This window comes from Gloeophyllum trabeum (assembly GCF_000344685.1).
Source record: "Gloeophyllum trabeum ATCC 11539 unplaced genomic scaffold GLOTRscaffold_00005, whole genome shotgun sequence".
NCBI classification, from domain to species: Eukaryota; Fungi; Basidiomycota; class Agaricomycetes; order Gloeophyllales; family Gloeophyllaceae; genus Gloeophyllum; species Gloeophyllum trabeum.
Genome location: NW_006920414.1, coordinates 430,549 through 443,462, shown reverse-complemented (window position 1 = coordinate 443,462; position 12,914 = coordinate 430,549). Strand labels below are relative to the sequence as shown.

The 12,914-nt window shown below is 55.6% G+C and overlaps 5 protein-coding genes across 5 annotated transcripts; 3 read left to right on the top strand and 2 right to left on the bottom strand.

The window, feature by feature from the left end:
• Nucleotides 1-531: 531 nt before the first annotated feature.
• GLOTRDRAFT_110702 (uncharacterized protein) lies at nt 532-1,679 on the bottom strand (the record flags this gene model as incomplete). The annotated part of the gene is made up of 4 exons (XM_007866776.1): nt 532-593; nt 857-1,254; nt 1,322-1,520; nt 1,571-1,679. 3 exons carry the CDS (start codon nt 1,674-1,676, stop codon nt 954-956), a joined length of 606 nt encoding a protein of 201 aa, XP_007864967.1. The 3' UTR covers nt 532-593; nt 857-953.
• Nucleotides 1,680-2,608: 929 nt separating this feature from the next.
• On the top strand, nt 2,609-5,971 carry GLOTRDRAFT_59312 (uncharacterized protein). Its single transcript, XM_007866775.1, has 14 exons — nt 2,609-2,752; nt 2,862-2,965; nt 3,025-3,108; nt 3,177-3,971; nt 4,035-4,237; nt 4,292-4,512; nt 4,580-4,681; nt 4,745-4,820; nt 4,883-5,077; nt 5,141-5,195; nt 5,251-5,325; nt 5,391-5,415; nt 5,483-5,702; nt 5,755-5,971. The coding sequence occupies exons 1-14, from the start codon at nt 2,689-2,691 to the stop codon at nt 5,858-5,860; spliced, it is 2,325 nt and encodes a 774-aa protein (XP_007864966.1). The 5' UTR covers nt 2,609-2,688; the 3' UTR covers nt 5,861-5,971.
• Nucleotides 5,972-6,600: 629 nt separating this feature from the next.
• GLOTRDRAFT_39779 (uncharacterized protein) lies at nt 6,601-8,161 on the top strand (the record flags this gene model as incomplete). The annotated part of the gene is made up of 3 exons (XM_007866602.1): nt 6,601-6,712; nt 6,775-7,000; nt 7,063-8,161. The coding sequence occupies 3 exons, from the start codon at nt 6,601-6,603 to the stop codon at nt 8,159-8,161; spliced, it is 1,437 nt and encodes a 478-aa protein (XP_007864793.1).
• Nucleotides 8,162-8,488: 327 nt separating this feature from the next.
• GLOTRDRAFT_74723 (mitochondrial carrier) lies at nt 8,489-9,803 on the bottom strand (the record flags this gene model as incomplete). The annotated part of the gene is made up of 7 exons (XM_007866774.1): nt 9,758-9,803; nt 9,573-9,694; nt 9,383-9,519; nt 9,151-9,328; nt 8,877-9,096; nt 8,729-8,837; nt 8,489-8,552 (listed from the first exon to the last, which is right to left on the bottom strand). The coding sequence occupies exons 1-7, from the start codon at nt 9,792-9,794 to the stop codon at nt 8,489-8,491; spliced, it is 867 nt and encodes a 288-aa protein (XP_007864965.1). The 5' UTR covers nt 9,795-9,803.
• Nucleotides 9,804-10,164: 361 nt separating this feature from the next.
• Nucleotides 10,165-12,890, top strand: GLOTRDRAFT_137997 (uncharacterized protein; the record flags this gene model as incomplete). The annotated part of the gene is made up of 13 exons (XM_007866773.1): nt 10,165-10,241; nt 10,297-10,538; nt 10,601-10,741; nt 10,797-11,180; nt 11,243-11,653; nt 11,710-11,823; nt 11,875-11,916; nt 11,970-12,122; nt 12,177-12,297; nt 12,354-12,454; nt 12,513-12,625; nt 12,682-12,806; nt 12,865-12,890. Exons 2-13 carry the CDS (start codon nt 10,323-10,325, stop codon nt 12,888-12,890), a joined length of 1,947 nt encoding a protein of 648 aa, XP_007864964.1. The 5' UTR covers nt 10,165-10,241; nt 10,297-10,322.
• Between the last annotated feature and the right edge of the window lie 24 nt (nt 12,891-12,914).

Here is a 12,914-nt window from a genome sequence, read left to right as displayed (position 1 = left end):
AGCTCCCTGGATCCCCGAAATGAACCAGGACTTACTTTGCAAGCTCCGCTCGCGACATTTTATATTCTAGTCCCACGGGATTCCTTTACCTTAGGTATCCTTCTGGAGCAAATTGACGTCCACCATGTATACGCATAGAGTGAACGGAGATCATGATACCACGCAGAGACATTCGTTCAATGGTCAAACAGGATAAGCTCACATTTTTGTAGCGGTTAGCCTAGAAACCCAACAGAGGCTGCACCAGAACGCCAAAGGAAAGATACACCCATAGAACGGGGCGAAGAGGTTTTCACATCTTTAGTGGAGCACGTTGCCATAACGATTCCCCAAGGTACTCCTGAGATGTACTTGGTAGACTGGTATACCAGACCATTTAATCGAAGCCATCTGTTCCTTATCAGTACAGATGGCGGGATGTCGGAGCCGTGGGGTGATGGAGCAGGAAGCGGGTCCGTCCTTCATTAAAGCTCCAAGCTCGTTCTGGATACGACACGACAAAGTGACGGTGGCAGGCTGGGGCCAGAAAATCGGACCTTGCCATACGGAACTGAGTGGGCCTCCACGCCATCTTCAGTGAAAGCAAGTAATATCTATTAATGAGACCGAGCGTTAGCGTAATAATCTGCTTATCCGAAGTTCGAAATGACTTGATCATTCCTGAGACGATGTGGAAGGAACAGGAGTAGGCCCGAAGAAAGCCTATCTGACAGTGCCGCCCTTCTTGACGCCAGGCTGTTCATGACGTGTCTGCGAGGAGAGCTGCGGTGCCACTCTTGACGAGCCGTGCCCCAGGCAGATTTCTTGGGGGCATATAGCGCGACGCTTCCCCTCACAGAGAAATAGAGGGACTCACCGGTTGGTCTACTACAACTCTTTGCACCTGGCGCATACAATCAATATCCCAAGCAAAGAGATACCATGTATACCAGGCAGGTATCGCCCTGAAACGCCTAATCCGATGATCTACCTCGGACGTCTCCTAATTCCATCTCCTCCGTCAACCTTCCCGTCTCGTCTGCTTGTCCGACTCCAATTACACTCATGCCCTCCCTCATTTCTCGACGGACGCACACCTGCTCTCCGGCCACCACCAAGATGGTGGAGCATGCTACCATGACAATCCAGAAGAATAGAGACGTCGGCAAAGATGCGGCATAATATGTCGTGAGTACCAAGTGGTTGAATACGAGGGTCAAAGCGAAGTCCAAGATAAGGCGGGGCCGCCGGACCACCGTCGAAAGCCAGTAGACGCTACAAAGGGTGCGAGCAGGCGTTATGAGTCGCTTCCGTCTGTACAGTCATGTGGTCGGTACTCAACTCGATACCCGATGCAATAATCCATCCAAACGCGATGACCCATCCTCTCACAGGATCTGCTTTCCACCCTCCTTCAAGCATGGGTAGTGAGCTACCAGCGGATTCGTCGAGCTTGCGTCCCCCACTCCAAGAGCCCAGACCCCATGTATCAGCTTGTGCAGTGGGTCGACCTGTCATTTGACGCCAGTCCATGATCATACCTACGATGCAGGCATTCACTACGGTCCTGTCAGCCCAAGGAAAAACGCACCTACATTAGCCGCACCCCCTTCGAATTCTAGAGAATCCGGGTCCGCGAAGACTGCTAGTAAAGGGGGCGTTATTAGAGACAACGTGAGATAGTGCAGCGTTTGCATGGCCACAATCTACCAGGATCGGCTGACTTGAGCTCGACAGAAATATAACGAAAGATTTCGTATACTCGCCTGGGAGATGATTAAGACCGGATCCCAAGTATTCGATGGCTTAGAGGGGGCCATGACATGAGGCCGCTGAACCGAATGGCGGTCGGAAACCAAGGTATTAGTTTTCCCAATATTATGCAGAAACGCGAGTGATTATAATTACCAGTAGCTAGCTAAATATTCTAGAGAAAACATCAATGTAGTAATTATCGTCCCCTTCCGAACAGATCTCCGCTTGCTAAGTAACTCGACGGCTGCGCGTCACCGTCCTCCAAGTTCAACCGCGTGCCACTACTAAGTACCTATCATCCAAGACCGACGGATAAAGCAAGAGCACAACAGCTGGGCCTCTAAAAGTGTCTCTAAATCGCTGGCGAAGCCGGCAGTCTAGACATATGTGATAGTCCTCGCCGGAGACTTGCACGTCATTCAGCAGGCTTGCTTGGACTCATCAAGTGTATTGTGCGGTCAGCCCCTCGGACTAGTCTAATACTCAAGCGAGTATGAACGGCGCATCGTACGAGCGGGTGTCTCAAGAAGTAGACGAGGGCCAGCTCGTGGACGCGCCCTCTCAGGATGGACGAAGGCACACCACGCCAATTAGGCCACCAACTTACTACGGCGACGGTCCTTTTGATCCCCCAAGCTCCGAGGAGGAAGATGAAGGTCTCCTGGAGAAATCACCCAAACTGCCGAGCTCTCCAGGAATCGCTGAGCGAGGTCCTAATGGCATGTACACTGAAGACGGCCTGCTAACTGTCGGCGGTGACAGGAAAGTGCGGTATGGTTTCCTTGCAGTTGTGACAGTATACTAAATGCGGCGGTATGGTAGCGTCCCTCCTCGTTACGCTGGCTTGTCATATGCCTCGTATCCCTTGTACTGCTGGCTGCACTAATAGGTGCTCTGGCAGCCCGGAAATATTCGGGCTCGTCGTACCATGTCCCCGGTGCACAGCATATTACAATGGATCATATATTTAATGGTACATTCTCAGTGGACAGACAAGGTGTGCGTTGGATACCCGAAGGTAAGAGGCTGTGCTCTTACGCACGGAAATGCTATTCGCGTTAGTCCTACGAGGACATGGTCTGTCTCCTAAAAATTATTATTTGAGTTGACATTATTGCGATGTGTAGCTGGTGATGGCGTGTTTTCGATTTTCGAGGGCGGCTACATCAAGCTTGTAGACCTGAAAACGAATAGGACCGAGAATCTAGTCGCTAGGTCAGACGTCAAGGACGTACGTTCACTGCGTCTTGGTTACTTGGCGTACCACGTATCTAATGCTCTGCTTACCAGGAGCACGGGAGACAATTGGGTTGGTCCGAGTGGAGGGTCTCAGCGGACATGCAGTACATGCTGATCAAGACTAACTACCGGAAGGTTCGTTCCATTTACCGCGCCAAACGCCCCTACCTGATGTACCCGTATTGCCTCATAATAATTGACAGCAATGGCGCCATTCCTCCCTGGGCAACTACTACTTGCATTCCATCCGCGACAAGACCACCGTCCCGCTGCACACCCCTTCCAATCCACCAGTGACCTCTTACGCGACGTTCTCTCCTTCTGGATTATCCATAGCCTACGTTTCTTCTAATGATATCTACATAATCCCTTCCCTCTCCGCACTATTCACCTCCTCGTCATCCTCCCTACCGGCTCCTATCCGCCTGACTTTCACAGGGAACGAGACTCTCATCCACGGCGTGCCCGACTGGGTGTACGAAGAGGAAGTATACGGTGCCGATCACACGCTCTGGTGGTCTCCCGACTCTAATAGCCTTGCATACTTGTCTTTCGACGAGACGGACGTGGACGTGTTCTCATTTCCTATTTATAACCCCACGGAGGACAGCTACAAGGTCGTGCCTTACACTCAGGACGTCAAAGTCAAGTATCCAAAGCCGGGCTACAAGAACCCGCTAGTTAATATCCGCGTCTTCGAGCTAGACAAGTACTTGGACGGCGAGTTCGACGAAGAGGACAGGACACGGCCCGCGGCAGTATCGTCCTTGACTTTGACTCTTGACTGGTCAGACCGTCAGCGACCACAAGACAGCATCGTTCAGGAGGTGGCCTGGATAGCGAACCAAACCTTACTTGTGAAGGAAGTTAACAGGGCCGCCGACCGAGGAAGCGTCGTATTGTTCGACCTTAGCCAAAGTGCTCGCGCCAACATTGGAAAGGTCGTTAGAACACTTGGAAAAGATTCCGAGGAATGGGATGGAGGTTGGATTGATAGCGTACGTTCTGGTATTTGTTCAGCTTCGTTACAAGTCCTGATCGTGGTCGCTACCTGTCTTAAGGCTCAGAATATATACCCCTTGTCCAGCAATCTCGGTCCAGGCGGGTCGGGTGCGCCGGCATATCTGGACATTGTCCCGGATGCGAAAGGCTACAACCACATTGCATTATTCAGCCCTGCAGACTCCAGCAAGCCCGTCTTCCTGACGACTGGGGAGTGGGAAGTCACTGGTAATATCTTGGGTGTGGACAAGAATGGTACAATGTAAGAAACATCCCTGGGTTTCGCGGCTTACCCGCTTACCGGGCCTTTGTACAGCTACTTCCAAGCGGCTCGCCCATCTACTGATCGCCATATATCTGCCGTACAACTCCCTTCATCTGTCGCATCTCATAAGGCTGGAGCCCCTACCGACCTGACAGACTTGTCGGTCCCGGCCTATTACGACGCCCACTTCTCACCAAATGCGGGGTTCTACCTGCTTAGTTACCAAGGCCCAGGGATCCCATGGCAAAAGATCCTCCAAGTTAGCAATGAGTGTAAGCGGACCTGCTCCGATCAACTTGGAGCTGTGATATACTGATTGTTACTGTCTATCGCCGCCAGCGTTCAATTACGTGCTCACGGACAATGCCCAGCTCAATCGGACGTACGAGCAGTACGAGTCGCCGATAATTTCCCACTCGACGATCGACAGCGATGGTTATGGTCAGTCCGGCATTTTCGTTGAACGCAGGGCATCTGATGACCCTGCCCCCCTCGTACGAACAGAGCTGAACGTTCTGGAGATGCGCCCGCCGAAAATGGACGATTCAGGGCGGACAAAGTACCCAGTGTTATTCCGGGTGTACGTGTGCAGTTCGTCCCATGGCCTGCCCCACGCTCACGTTCCTCGGTGCCTCGGTTCAGGTATGGCGGGCCAGGCTCGCAAATGGTGAGCAACCGATTCGAGCGGGACTGGCACCACTATGTTGTGTGCGGACTCAAGTACATTGTCGTCGTTGTCGATGGCAGGGGGACTGGGTTCAAGGGCAGGAAGCTGCGGAACCCGGTTCGCGAGAATCTAGGATTCTGGGAGACGAAGGACCAGATAAACGCCGCTAGGTCCGTGAGGGTGCTTCATGGGTGACGTCGAGCCTAGACTAATCCGGGGCGATCGGCGTGCAGGACGTGGGCGGCAAAGGCGTATGTTGATCCCAAACGTATTGGGATCTGGGGATGGGTAGGTGTTTGTCATGCTTGCGGCTAAGAGCCGTGCTGATGATGATTCTTACTAGTCATATGGTGGATTCATGAGCTCGAAGGTAGCGGAAGCTAACGCTGGGATTCATTCATTGGCTATGGCTGTAGCGGTAAGTGCAGCCAAGTTTGGCACGGCTCGGCATTGTGAGAGCCCTATCTGACCCTATTCCTGTAGCCAGTGACGAGCTGGCGCCTGTATGGTAAGCAAGTACCGGTGTCACTCAGAGATACTGGAAGAGCTGATGCTAGTCGTTTCCGCCGCTGTAGATTCAATATACACGGAACGGTACATGAACTTGCCCGACCTGAATCCTGAGGGCTATGTCAACGCGTCTATCTCCAACGTGACTGGGTTCCACAATGTGGACTTCCTGTTGGCGCATGGCAGCGGGGACGATAACGTGCATTTCGCCAATTCGGCGCACCTGCTGGACATGTTCACGCGGGCACAGGTCAGGGACTTCAGGTTTAGGATGTTTACCGACAGGTGGGTGCTTGTTTGCCTGCTACCGGGGGCTGAGATGAATCGACGGCGACAGTGATCACGGAATCAACCGGCGCGGTGCGTATCGCGAGCTATTTGAGTGGATGACAGCATTCCTGCTGGAGAAATGGGGGAAGGGCGGGAGGCGACGAAGCTGGTGATAGCAACGGGATATCGAGCACCTGCTGTGCTGGATAAATTTGATAGCTTGAGTGCAGGATTCTGCCAGACATTGCAAAGCTATACAGCCTGGACGCAGGTCGAGATGACGGATTGCTATACAAGGACCAACAAGACCGAAAGGGGGAGCCGCCGTCGGGTGCCGAGTGGACAGAATTTGTAGAGGGCTGGGAGGCCTCGGCCGGCGTATGATTGGGGCCCTGCCACTAGACAGGCCTCGATCTATGAGAGCGTGGGCACGTCCCGACCACTGCTCCTCCGATTTATACTGGTCTCCCCGCCGGGCACGCATTCGATTTCTCTGCTGTCCTGCTGCTCTGCGCGCTCTGTCTGCTCGTCCTCGACGATGCTCGCGACGATGCCCAGCATCCCCGCATGCGCCCCGCTCAAGCGTCCCCGCGGTATCTGGAAGGCGCGTACGGCACAGGCGAAGCCGCCGGCACCCGCCCTGCTATTTTCCCAGGCCCTCTTCGGCCCACTGAGGCTTGCTCCTGCTCACGACTCCGACACCGACGACGCCCGCAACTCTTACGACGACGAATACGACGACGACGACGAGGACGACGTTCACAGCTGGACGTCGGGCAGCTCAAAACGGCGGCGGTGTTCTGGCCTGTTCGAAGGCGCTGTCTCGCCTTGCAGAGACCCTGAACCTAGACCACGCCCGGCATCAACCGATGATAATAATGGCGTGCACAGTGGGAGAGCATCACCGGAAATCATGAGCATACCCTCATCATCGACTGCGGTGGAGAGCGTTAGAGCACCGGGCGATTTCGAGGCTTGGGAGAGATTGAAAGACGACTTTGCCAAAGCCGCTGAGCAGTATGAGAGTGCGCACCATCTGTCTTTGCCGTCGTCGATTAGGATGTTCATATCTACGGATTAATTGCAGCGGATGATATTGCTGCCACGCTCCCCATGCTCCGCCAGGTGCTCTCAGAATGTCACAGATTCCTAATACAGTACGACGATCCCTCCGTGCTGTTTGTGAGTGAGACGACCGATGTCGAGCCCTCACCGCAATTATTCACTCCCTCCGAAGAGCGCTTAGCGCGCGACTGGGGCTTCAACAACGACGAGGACGGATTCTTCGCGCGCCCAATAATATCGTATCGCAGGTGAGAGACTTGTTGTTCGGCCGTCAAAACTGGACGCTCATTTGCCGCCTCAGAGAACCTAGGGGAGAGTTGACAACAGCCTTCCATGCCATTCTAGGCATTACCCTGTTTCTGTTCGGGAACCTTGTCGCCCAAGATTCATCATTAGTACTCAAGAATGAGCCCAGCAATGCTACAGACTACTGGCTTGCTGCACTGGACGTCTTCGAGACTGGCGAGAACCTGCCCAGCCGGACAGCTGGTCGGTCGGAGGCAGAGGACTGGCGGATGGCCATCGTCTGGGGTCGGACGCTTGTCTGTCTAGCCGATGAGAAGATATCGCGGTCGCGACAAGCCCGTAAGGAAGCTGAAGAAGCCGGGACCGAATACTCCTCTTTCATGTGCTACGACGCATTCATGGCTGAAGAACCTAAATGGCCCGCAGACTCAATATTTCACGCTATTGCCCAGCGCAGACCACCCGTCACTCGACGCATGTCTCTGACGTATGCGTCGGCGAACGATGTCCTTACACTTGCAATGGACCAGTTCTCGCGCGGCATCTTCCACATGCCACACGCGCAAAGCTCACATTCACATCACTTCCATTGCAGCTCGTCGTCAACACACAATCCCGAATCCTCGTCCTTCTCCCGCCCAAAGGAGCTCTTCACCATCGCCTCCGAGGTCCTCGGCGTCGCCGAGCGGCTCGAGGCCGCACCCGAGCGCCAGTACTGGGCGTCTTGGGCGGACTCGGTGTTCAACCAGATGAAGATGGAGGTGGACATGGACGCGTGGCGCGGGCCGATCACGTCCGCGCGCGGGCGGTGCTGGCTCATCATGGGCTCGGCGAAGGTCGAGGAGCTCGAGAGCGCGCTCGAGCGGGGCGACGAGGCGGTGCTACGCTCGGAGGATGCGGAGGAGGCGCGCGAGGGCCTTGCGATGGCGATATCGTTTTTTGAGCGTGCGAAGGGATCAAGGACGTCGACGATGCTGAGCGAGGAGGACGAGGATCTGCAGAGCCTGCTCGCGGAGGCGCTGTTGACGCTGGCGAATCTTACCATCGACAATAATAAGCGCGAGGAGCTGTATTCGCGCGCGCAGGCGGAGGGCGGTAACCAGGTCGTGCTCGAGCTGGACCGCGCGAGGGAGGAGGGCGACGTGTACATGGACGAGAGTTAGGGGTGGACGGTCATATTGCATTTTGTTGGTATTTATTCTGCTTCGTCGCATCTCACCCCGCCGCTGCACATATCGTTATTCCCTGCACAATTTCGAAAGGAGGCATCGCTAGTTTTGCTGTCGCATATTTTTGTACACGCCCCGCACACTTGCTGTCTAGAATCACGCACATTGTATCATTATACATAGCATTAATCGGTTGTAATTGGATCGTTGCGTCTTGTGTTTCTGTGTCTATGCGATTGCGTGCGTAGTGAGGTGGTGAGTTCGTATCCAAGCAAGTTGTAAAATGTGATCGGTCCAGTACACAAAGGGGTCCAGAAGGTGCTATGACAGAAGATGCACGACGCCCTCAAACGTAGCGAAGGTGACCATGTTGACTGGAATGGCGCTGGGAAAGGTGTAGACGGGACATGCGTTGAATGTCAGAAAAGGGCAAGAACGATGTCTGGATACGTAACCCGGAGGGAAGAAACACGTATGATTATGCAATGCTCCTGCATGGCACTAGCCATGCGTGCTTCCTCCTCCTTCCTGATGGTACTTCTCAAAGGTGTCGATACTCACCGAATCAACGTCGGGGCAAGGCCGCGAAAAAAGACTGACAGGCCCTCAGTACGATAGGAGTGGATAATCGTGGAGAGGATATTGCGGTACGGGTTAGGGGTAAGGCGAGCTTCCGGTGGGGGCGTCGCGCCCGAGACAAGTCGAGTACTCTCAGCGGCCGCTGAAGGGGCTGCGATCGGCTCGCCGAAGGTGCTCTGTACTCGCGTCTTCACGACGTCGAAGGGAAAGGTGGCTACCCACCCTGCTATGCCCGCTACTGCACCGGCGAGCAGGAGGACCGGCCAGGTGAGGATGGGGGCTTCCGGGTGGCCGGTCGATGGGATAGCAGTTGGAGGCGTTCTGGAGAAGTACCGACAGGTAGCTTCGTACTAGAACAATGAAGTAAGAGGCGAGAATCCCAGAGAGACAGAGGATGCACCTACACCGAAGAAGTAGGCTCCGTAGCCGCAGTCGCGGATGGCGGTAGCCGTGATGCCTCTGTAGAGGCCCCGCACGCCGTGCTTCCGGAAGATGTCCAGGGCTACTTGGCGGGCGGATGGCGTCTTCCCCAGCGTGTTCTGCTGGTGGATTTTGATGAGCTCCGTCGGGGTGGTGATGATGCTTCGGCAGACAGAACTATACAAATGACTCGGGGAAGGGACGAAGAACACCTACGATGATACAATGCCGCTGCCTATGCCGGCGAGTGTGATCTGGGTGAGACTCGGAACCGCGTTCGCGTCAGCCAGCTGTACTTTCATGAAGAACCGATATGACGAGAACACTAGCCCGTTCATGAAAGCACAGCTGGCCTTGAGCAGGGTGAGCAGCGCGTCCGAACGGAGAAGTCAGACATGCAATGTACCAGGGGCGAGGTGATGCCCTTGTAGAGACCCAGGACGCGCTCTTCTCGGACGATCGTCGTTATGGCGTTGAAGGTCGATCGATAGCGGTGAGCTATCTCTGGATTCTGGAAGCGTACCTTGACTGCAGATTGAGGCGTAAGGCGTCATACAGCCCTTATATCCGAGCCAAATGTCGAGTAAATACCGGTGTCGAAGGGATAGCCCACGCAAAGCGCGGCCATGCCTGTTATACATTATCCCGTGTCAATAGTTTGACATTCAATGTTTGGATCCTGGTTCACCTGATATGGTCCCAGCAATGAAATCCACCGTCGGGTCGAGTTCCACCGCTATCCAGGTCCGTTCTTTCAGGAGAACCGTCCACCACTGACATAGAAATACAAAGACGAACCCGGTGGCTGGTCGTCGTTAGCAGCCATGCATGTGAAACGTCTATGTTCGTAGTAGAGTCTTTCCGGTAGAAGTTTCGTATGTTTTGGTATAATCTGGGATGTGAGTTCCTGTGGCTTGAGTGTGTCCGGAGGCAAAGCCGTCGGACAAGTCCCGACGCGGTCGCTATTGCCTCCGCACCGTCATCGCCCTGCTCCTCGTCACCGTTACTGCATCGCATACAACAGCGAGCTGCGGGCGCGGTTCGACGCGGTATAAAGCGATAGCATAAGGCGAAAGTAAGGATCCATTGTTCTCCCCGAAATTCCAAGTTGAATGACTGGTACTTGGAAGATCACGCGTAGGACAGAGCGACCGACATGTCTCTTCAGGTCAATCTCTCCAGCAAGGACCTTTACCAAGCGTATCAAGACGTCCTCAACTCAAAAGGGATAGACTGGGCCATCTTCACTTATGACAAGGGCACGAATGACCTGAAAGTGCAAGCGACAGGCGATGGCGGTCTGGAGGAGTTGCAGGAGGAGTTCTCCGATGGCAGGATGCAGTACGCTTTCGCCAGGGTCATAGATCCAAATGTAAGTTGCACGCCCGATATTTACTCAGATGTAGTGCTTAACAAGTGTACGTGAATCGACAGAGCAAGCTTCCAAAATTCGTGCAGATCAATTGGTGTGGTGAAGGTGTACCGGTAGCTAAGAAGGGTCTATTCCATACGCACTCTAGCTCTGTGGCCAACTTCCTGCGCGGGACCCATGTTGTTATCAACGCGCGTAATGAAGTACGTCTCCACGCCTTCGTTGCTGCGGAGAGGCGAATTGACCATGCCCTCAAAGGCTGATGTCGAGCCTGCGCTCATCATGTCTCGTGTCGAAGCTGCCTCGGGGGCCAAATACTCCGTCCAGAACGAGAAAGCCCGGAAGTTAGAGCCCATCGGCCCCGTCGGTACCAACTACATGCCAGTAGGGCGGCCCGACATCGCCGCCATCCGCAAGGGCGCTCCTGCCTCCAGCGCGCCGGCCCCTGCTGCGAGTAAACCCAGCCTTCCTAGTACTGCGCGACCCGTTCCCAGTGCACCGCGCGCGGTTCCCCCAGCCCCTAACGTCGTGAAGGCTCCAGAGGATGACTGGGAGCCTGCCAAGCCGGCCGCTGCAGCGGCGCCCCCGCCCCCTCCAGCTGCGACGCGACCACCTGCTGTATCCAGTGCTCCCCGTCCCACTGTGAGTGCTATGATACGTTGTTCCCCTACGATATGCGTATCTTAACTACATGCCATCGCTAGCCTTCTTCACCTCCCCCGGTAACCTCATCCAACGTGCCGACCAAGCCCGCCGAGGAAGATCGCATCGCACCCGTCGGCACTGCCTACACCCCCATCAAACTCGCGCCAAAGAAGCTCAAGAACCCCTTCGAGGCGATGCAGGCCAAGGCGATGGAGGAGCAGCAGAAGCAGAACTACCAACGCGCTGCCCCCACCCCGAGCGGCGGCAAGAAGCTCACGTGGAGCGAGCGGCAGGCAATGGCGAAGAAGCAGGCGCAGGAGGAGGAGGTACGGAGCAAGGCCGCGGGATGGCATCCCTCCGCCGCTGCAAGCCCCGCAACGGTGGCGGCAGCCGTTGGGGGTGTCGGCGCGGGGGCGCTGGGCGCGGCCATCCTGAGCAAGGAGGAGGAGGAACAGGACGAGTGGGAAGCTGTGAGTGGTCGATCTTTCTCTGTCTTCTCCTGGCTGCGAGCTAATTCACGCAATAGCCCCCGCCGCCTCCGCATCCGCCAGCTGCTACGAGGCCTCCACCACCTCCTGCCGCACCTCAGCCAGAACCCGAGCCGGAAGTTGAGGAAGCTGCTCCTCCGCCACCCCCTCCCGTACGGCCCACTGCCTTTGCTAGTGCAATATTGGTGCTGATGCCTATATAGCCACCGCCACCGCCTCCAGCCCCTGCACCTCCAGTGGCTCAGGTAAGAAGGCGAATGATTGCTCAAGGAAGCAGCGGACTGACTTTCGGTGCCAGATGGCCGCCCTCAGTGTCGAACCTGAGCCTGAGCCGGAACCCGAACCTGAGCCAGAGCCAGAGCCAGCGGCGGTGGAAGAGCCCGCCCCAGCGCCCCCTCACAGTAGTCAGCGCGGTCAAGGTATCTGTGCTGTGGTCCTGTACGACTACGAGGTGCGTCGAAGCAGTGAACTATGGATGCTGTGCGGTGTATTAAGCTTCCCAAAGGCTACGGAGGACAACGAAATGAACTTGACCGAAGGTGAGATGATTGAGCAGATTGAACAAATCGACGAGGGATGGTGGGCTGGCGTGGGGGATGGCGGGTCGAAGAGCGGGTTATTCCCCGGTAGGCTCTCACTGCTGTAGGCCTGTTCGTGCGCAGATTACTGACGGCCCCTTCAGCCAATTATGTAGAGATTATTGAGCAGCCAGAAGAAGCTGCTGAAGAGGAAGCAGCGGCGCCCCCGCCACCGCCCCCGCCGCCTCCGCCTCCGCCTCCTCCTGTGAGTCCATAGCTCGCGTAATGTGACTTCTAGAGAATTAATATGCACCGGTAATCAGCCTCCTGCGCCTGCTGCCCCGGCCGAGCCGCCTAGGCCGCCCACGCCTGAGGTTGAGCCCCAACCGGGGCCGGCAGCGGCCGACGCAGGTGTCGTGGCCATTGCCCTATACGAGTGCGTGTCCTTCCGCGCTGTACGCTGATAGCGGCTTACGACGTCGTTCCTTTTAGCTACGAAGCTGCTGAGGATAACGAACTTTCGTTCAGAGAGGGCGATCGCATCACGGAAATCGAAGCCGCTTCCGAGGATTGGTGGCAGGGGAGGGATCAGCATGGGAATGTCGGCTTGTTCCCTGGTAAGTGGTCGGTGCTGTGTAGGTGAATGGGTAGTTCACGATGTTGTCTTCGGTGCAGCGAACTATGTGGAGGTACAGGAGTAGGCGCGGCACGGGCAGGCTGGTGAT

Bases quoted from the DNA above. Each gene is read 5' to 3' on its own strand.
- GLOTRDRAFT_59312 (XM_007866775.1), top strand. From the start codon at position 2,689: ATGGATCATATATTTAATGGTACATTCTCAGTGGACAGACAAGGTGTG. The intron at 4,238-4,291 runs GTAAGAAACATC...GCCTTTGTACAG, and splicing joins GTGGACAAGAATGGTACAAT to CTACTTCCAAGCGGCTCGCC. The intron at 5,326-5,390 runs GTAAGTGCAGCC...CTATTCCTGTAG, and splicing joins CATTGGCTATGGCTGTAGCG to CCAGTGACGAGCTGGCGCCT.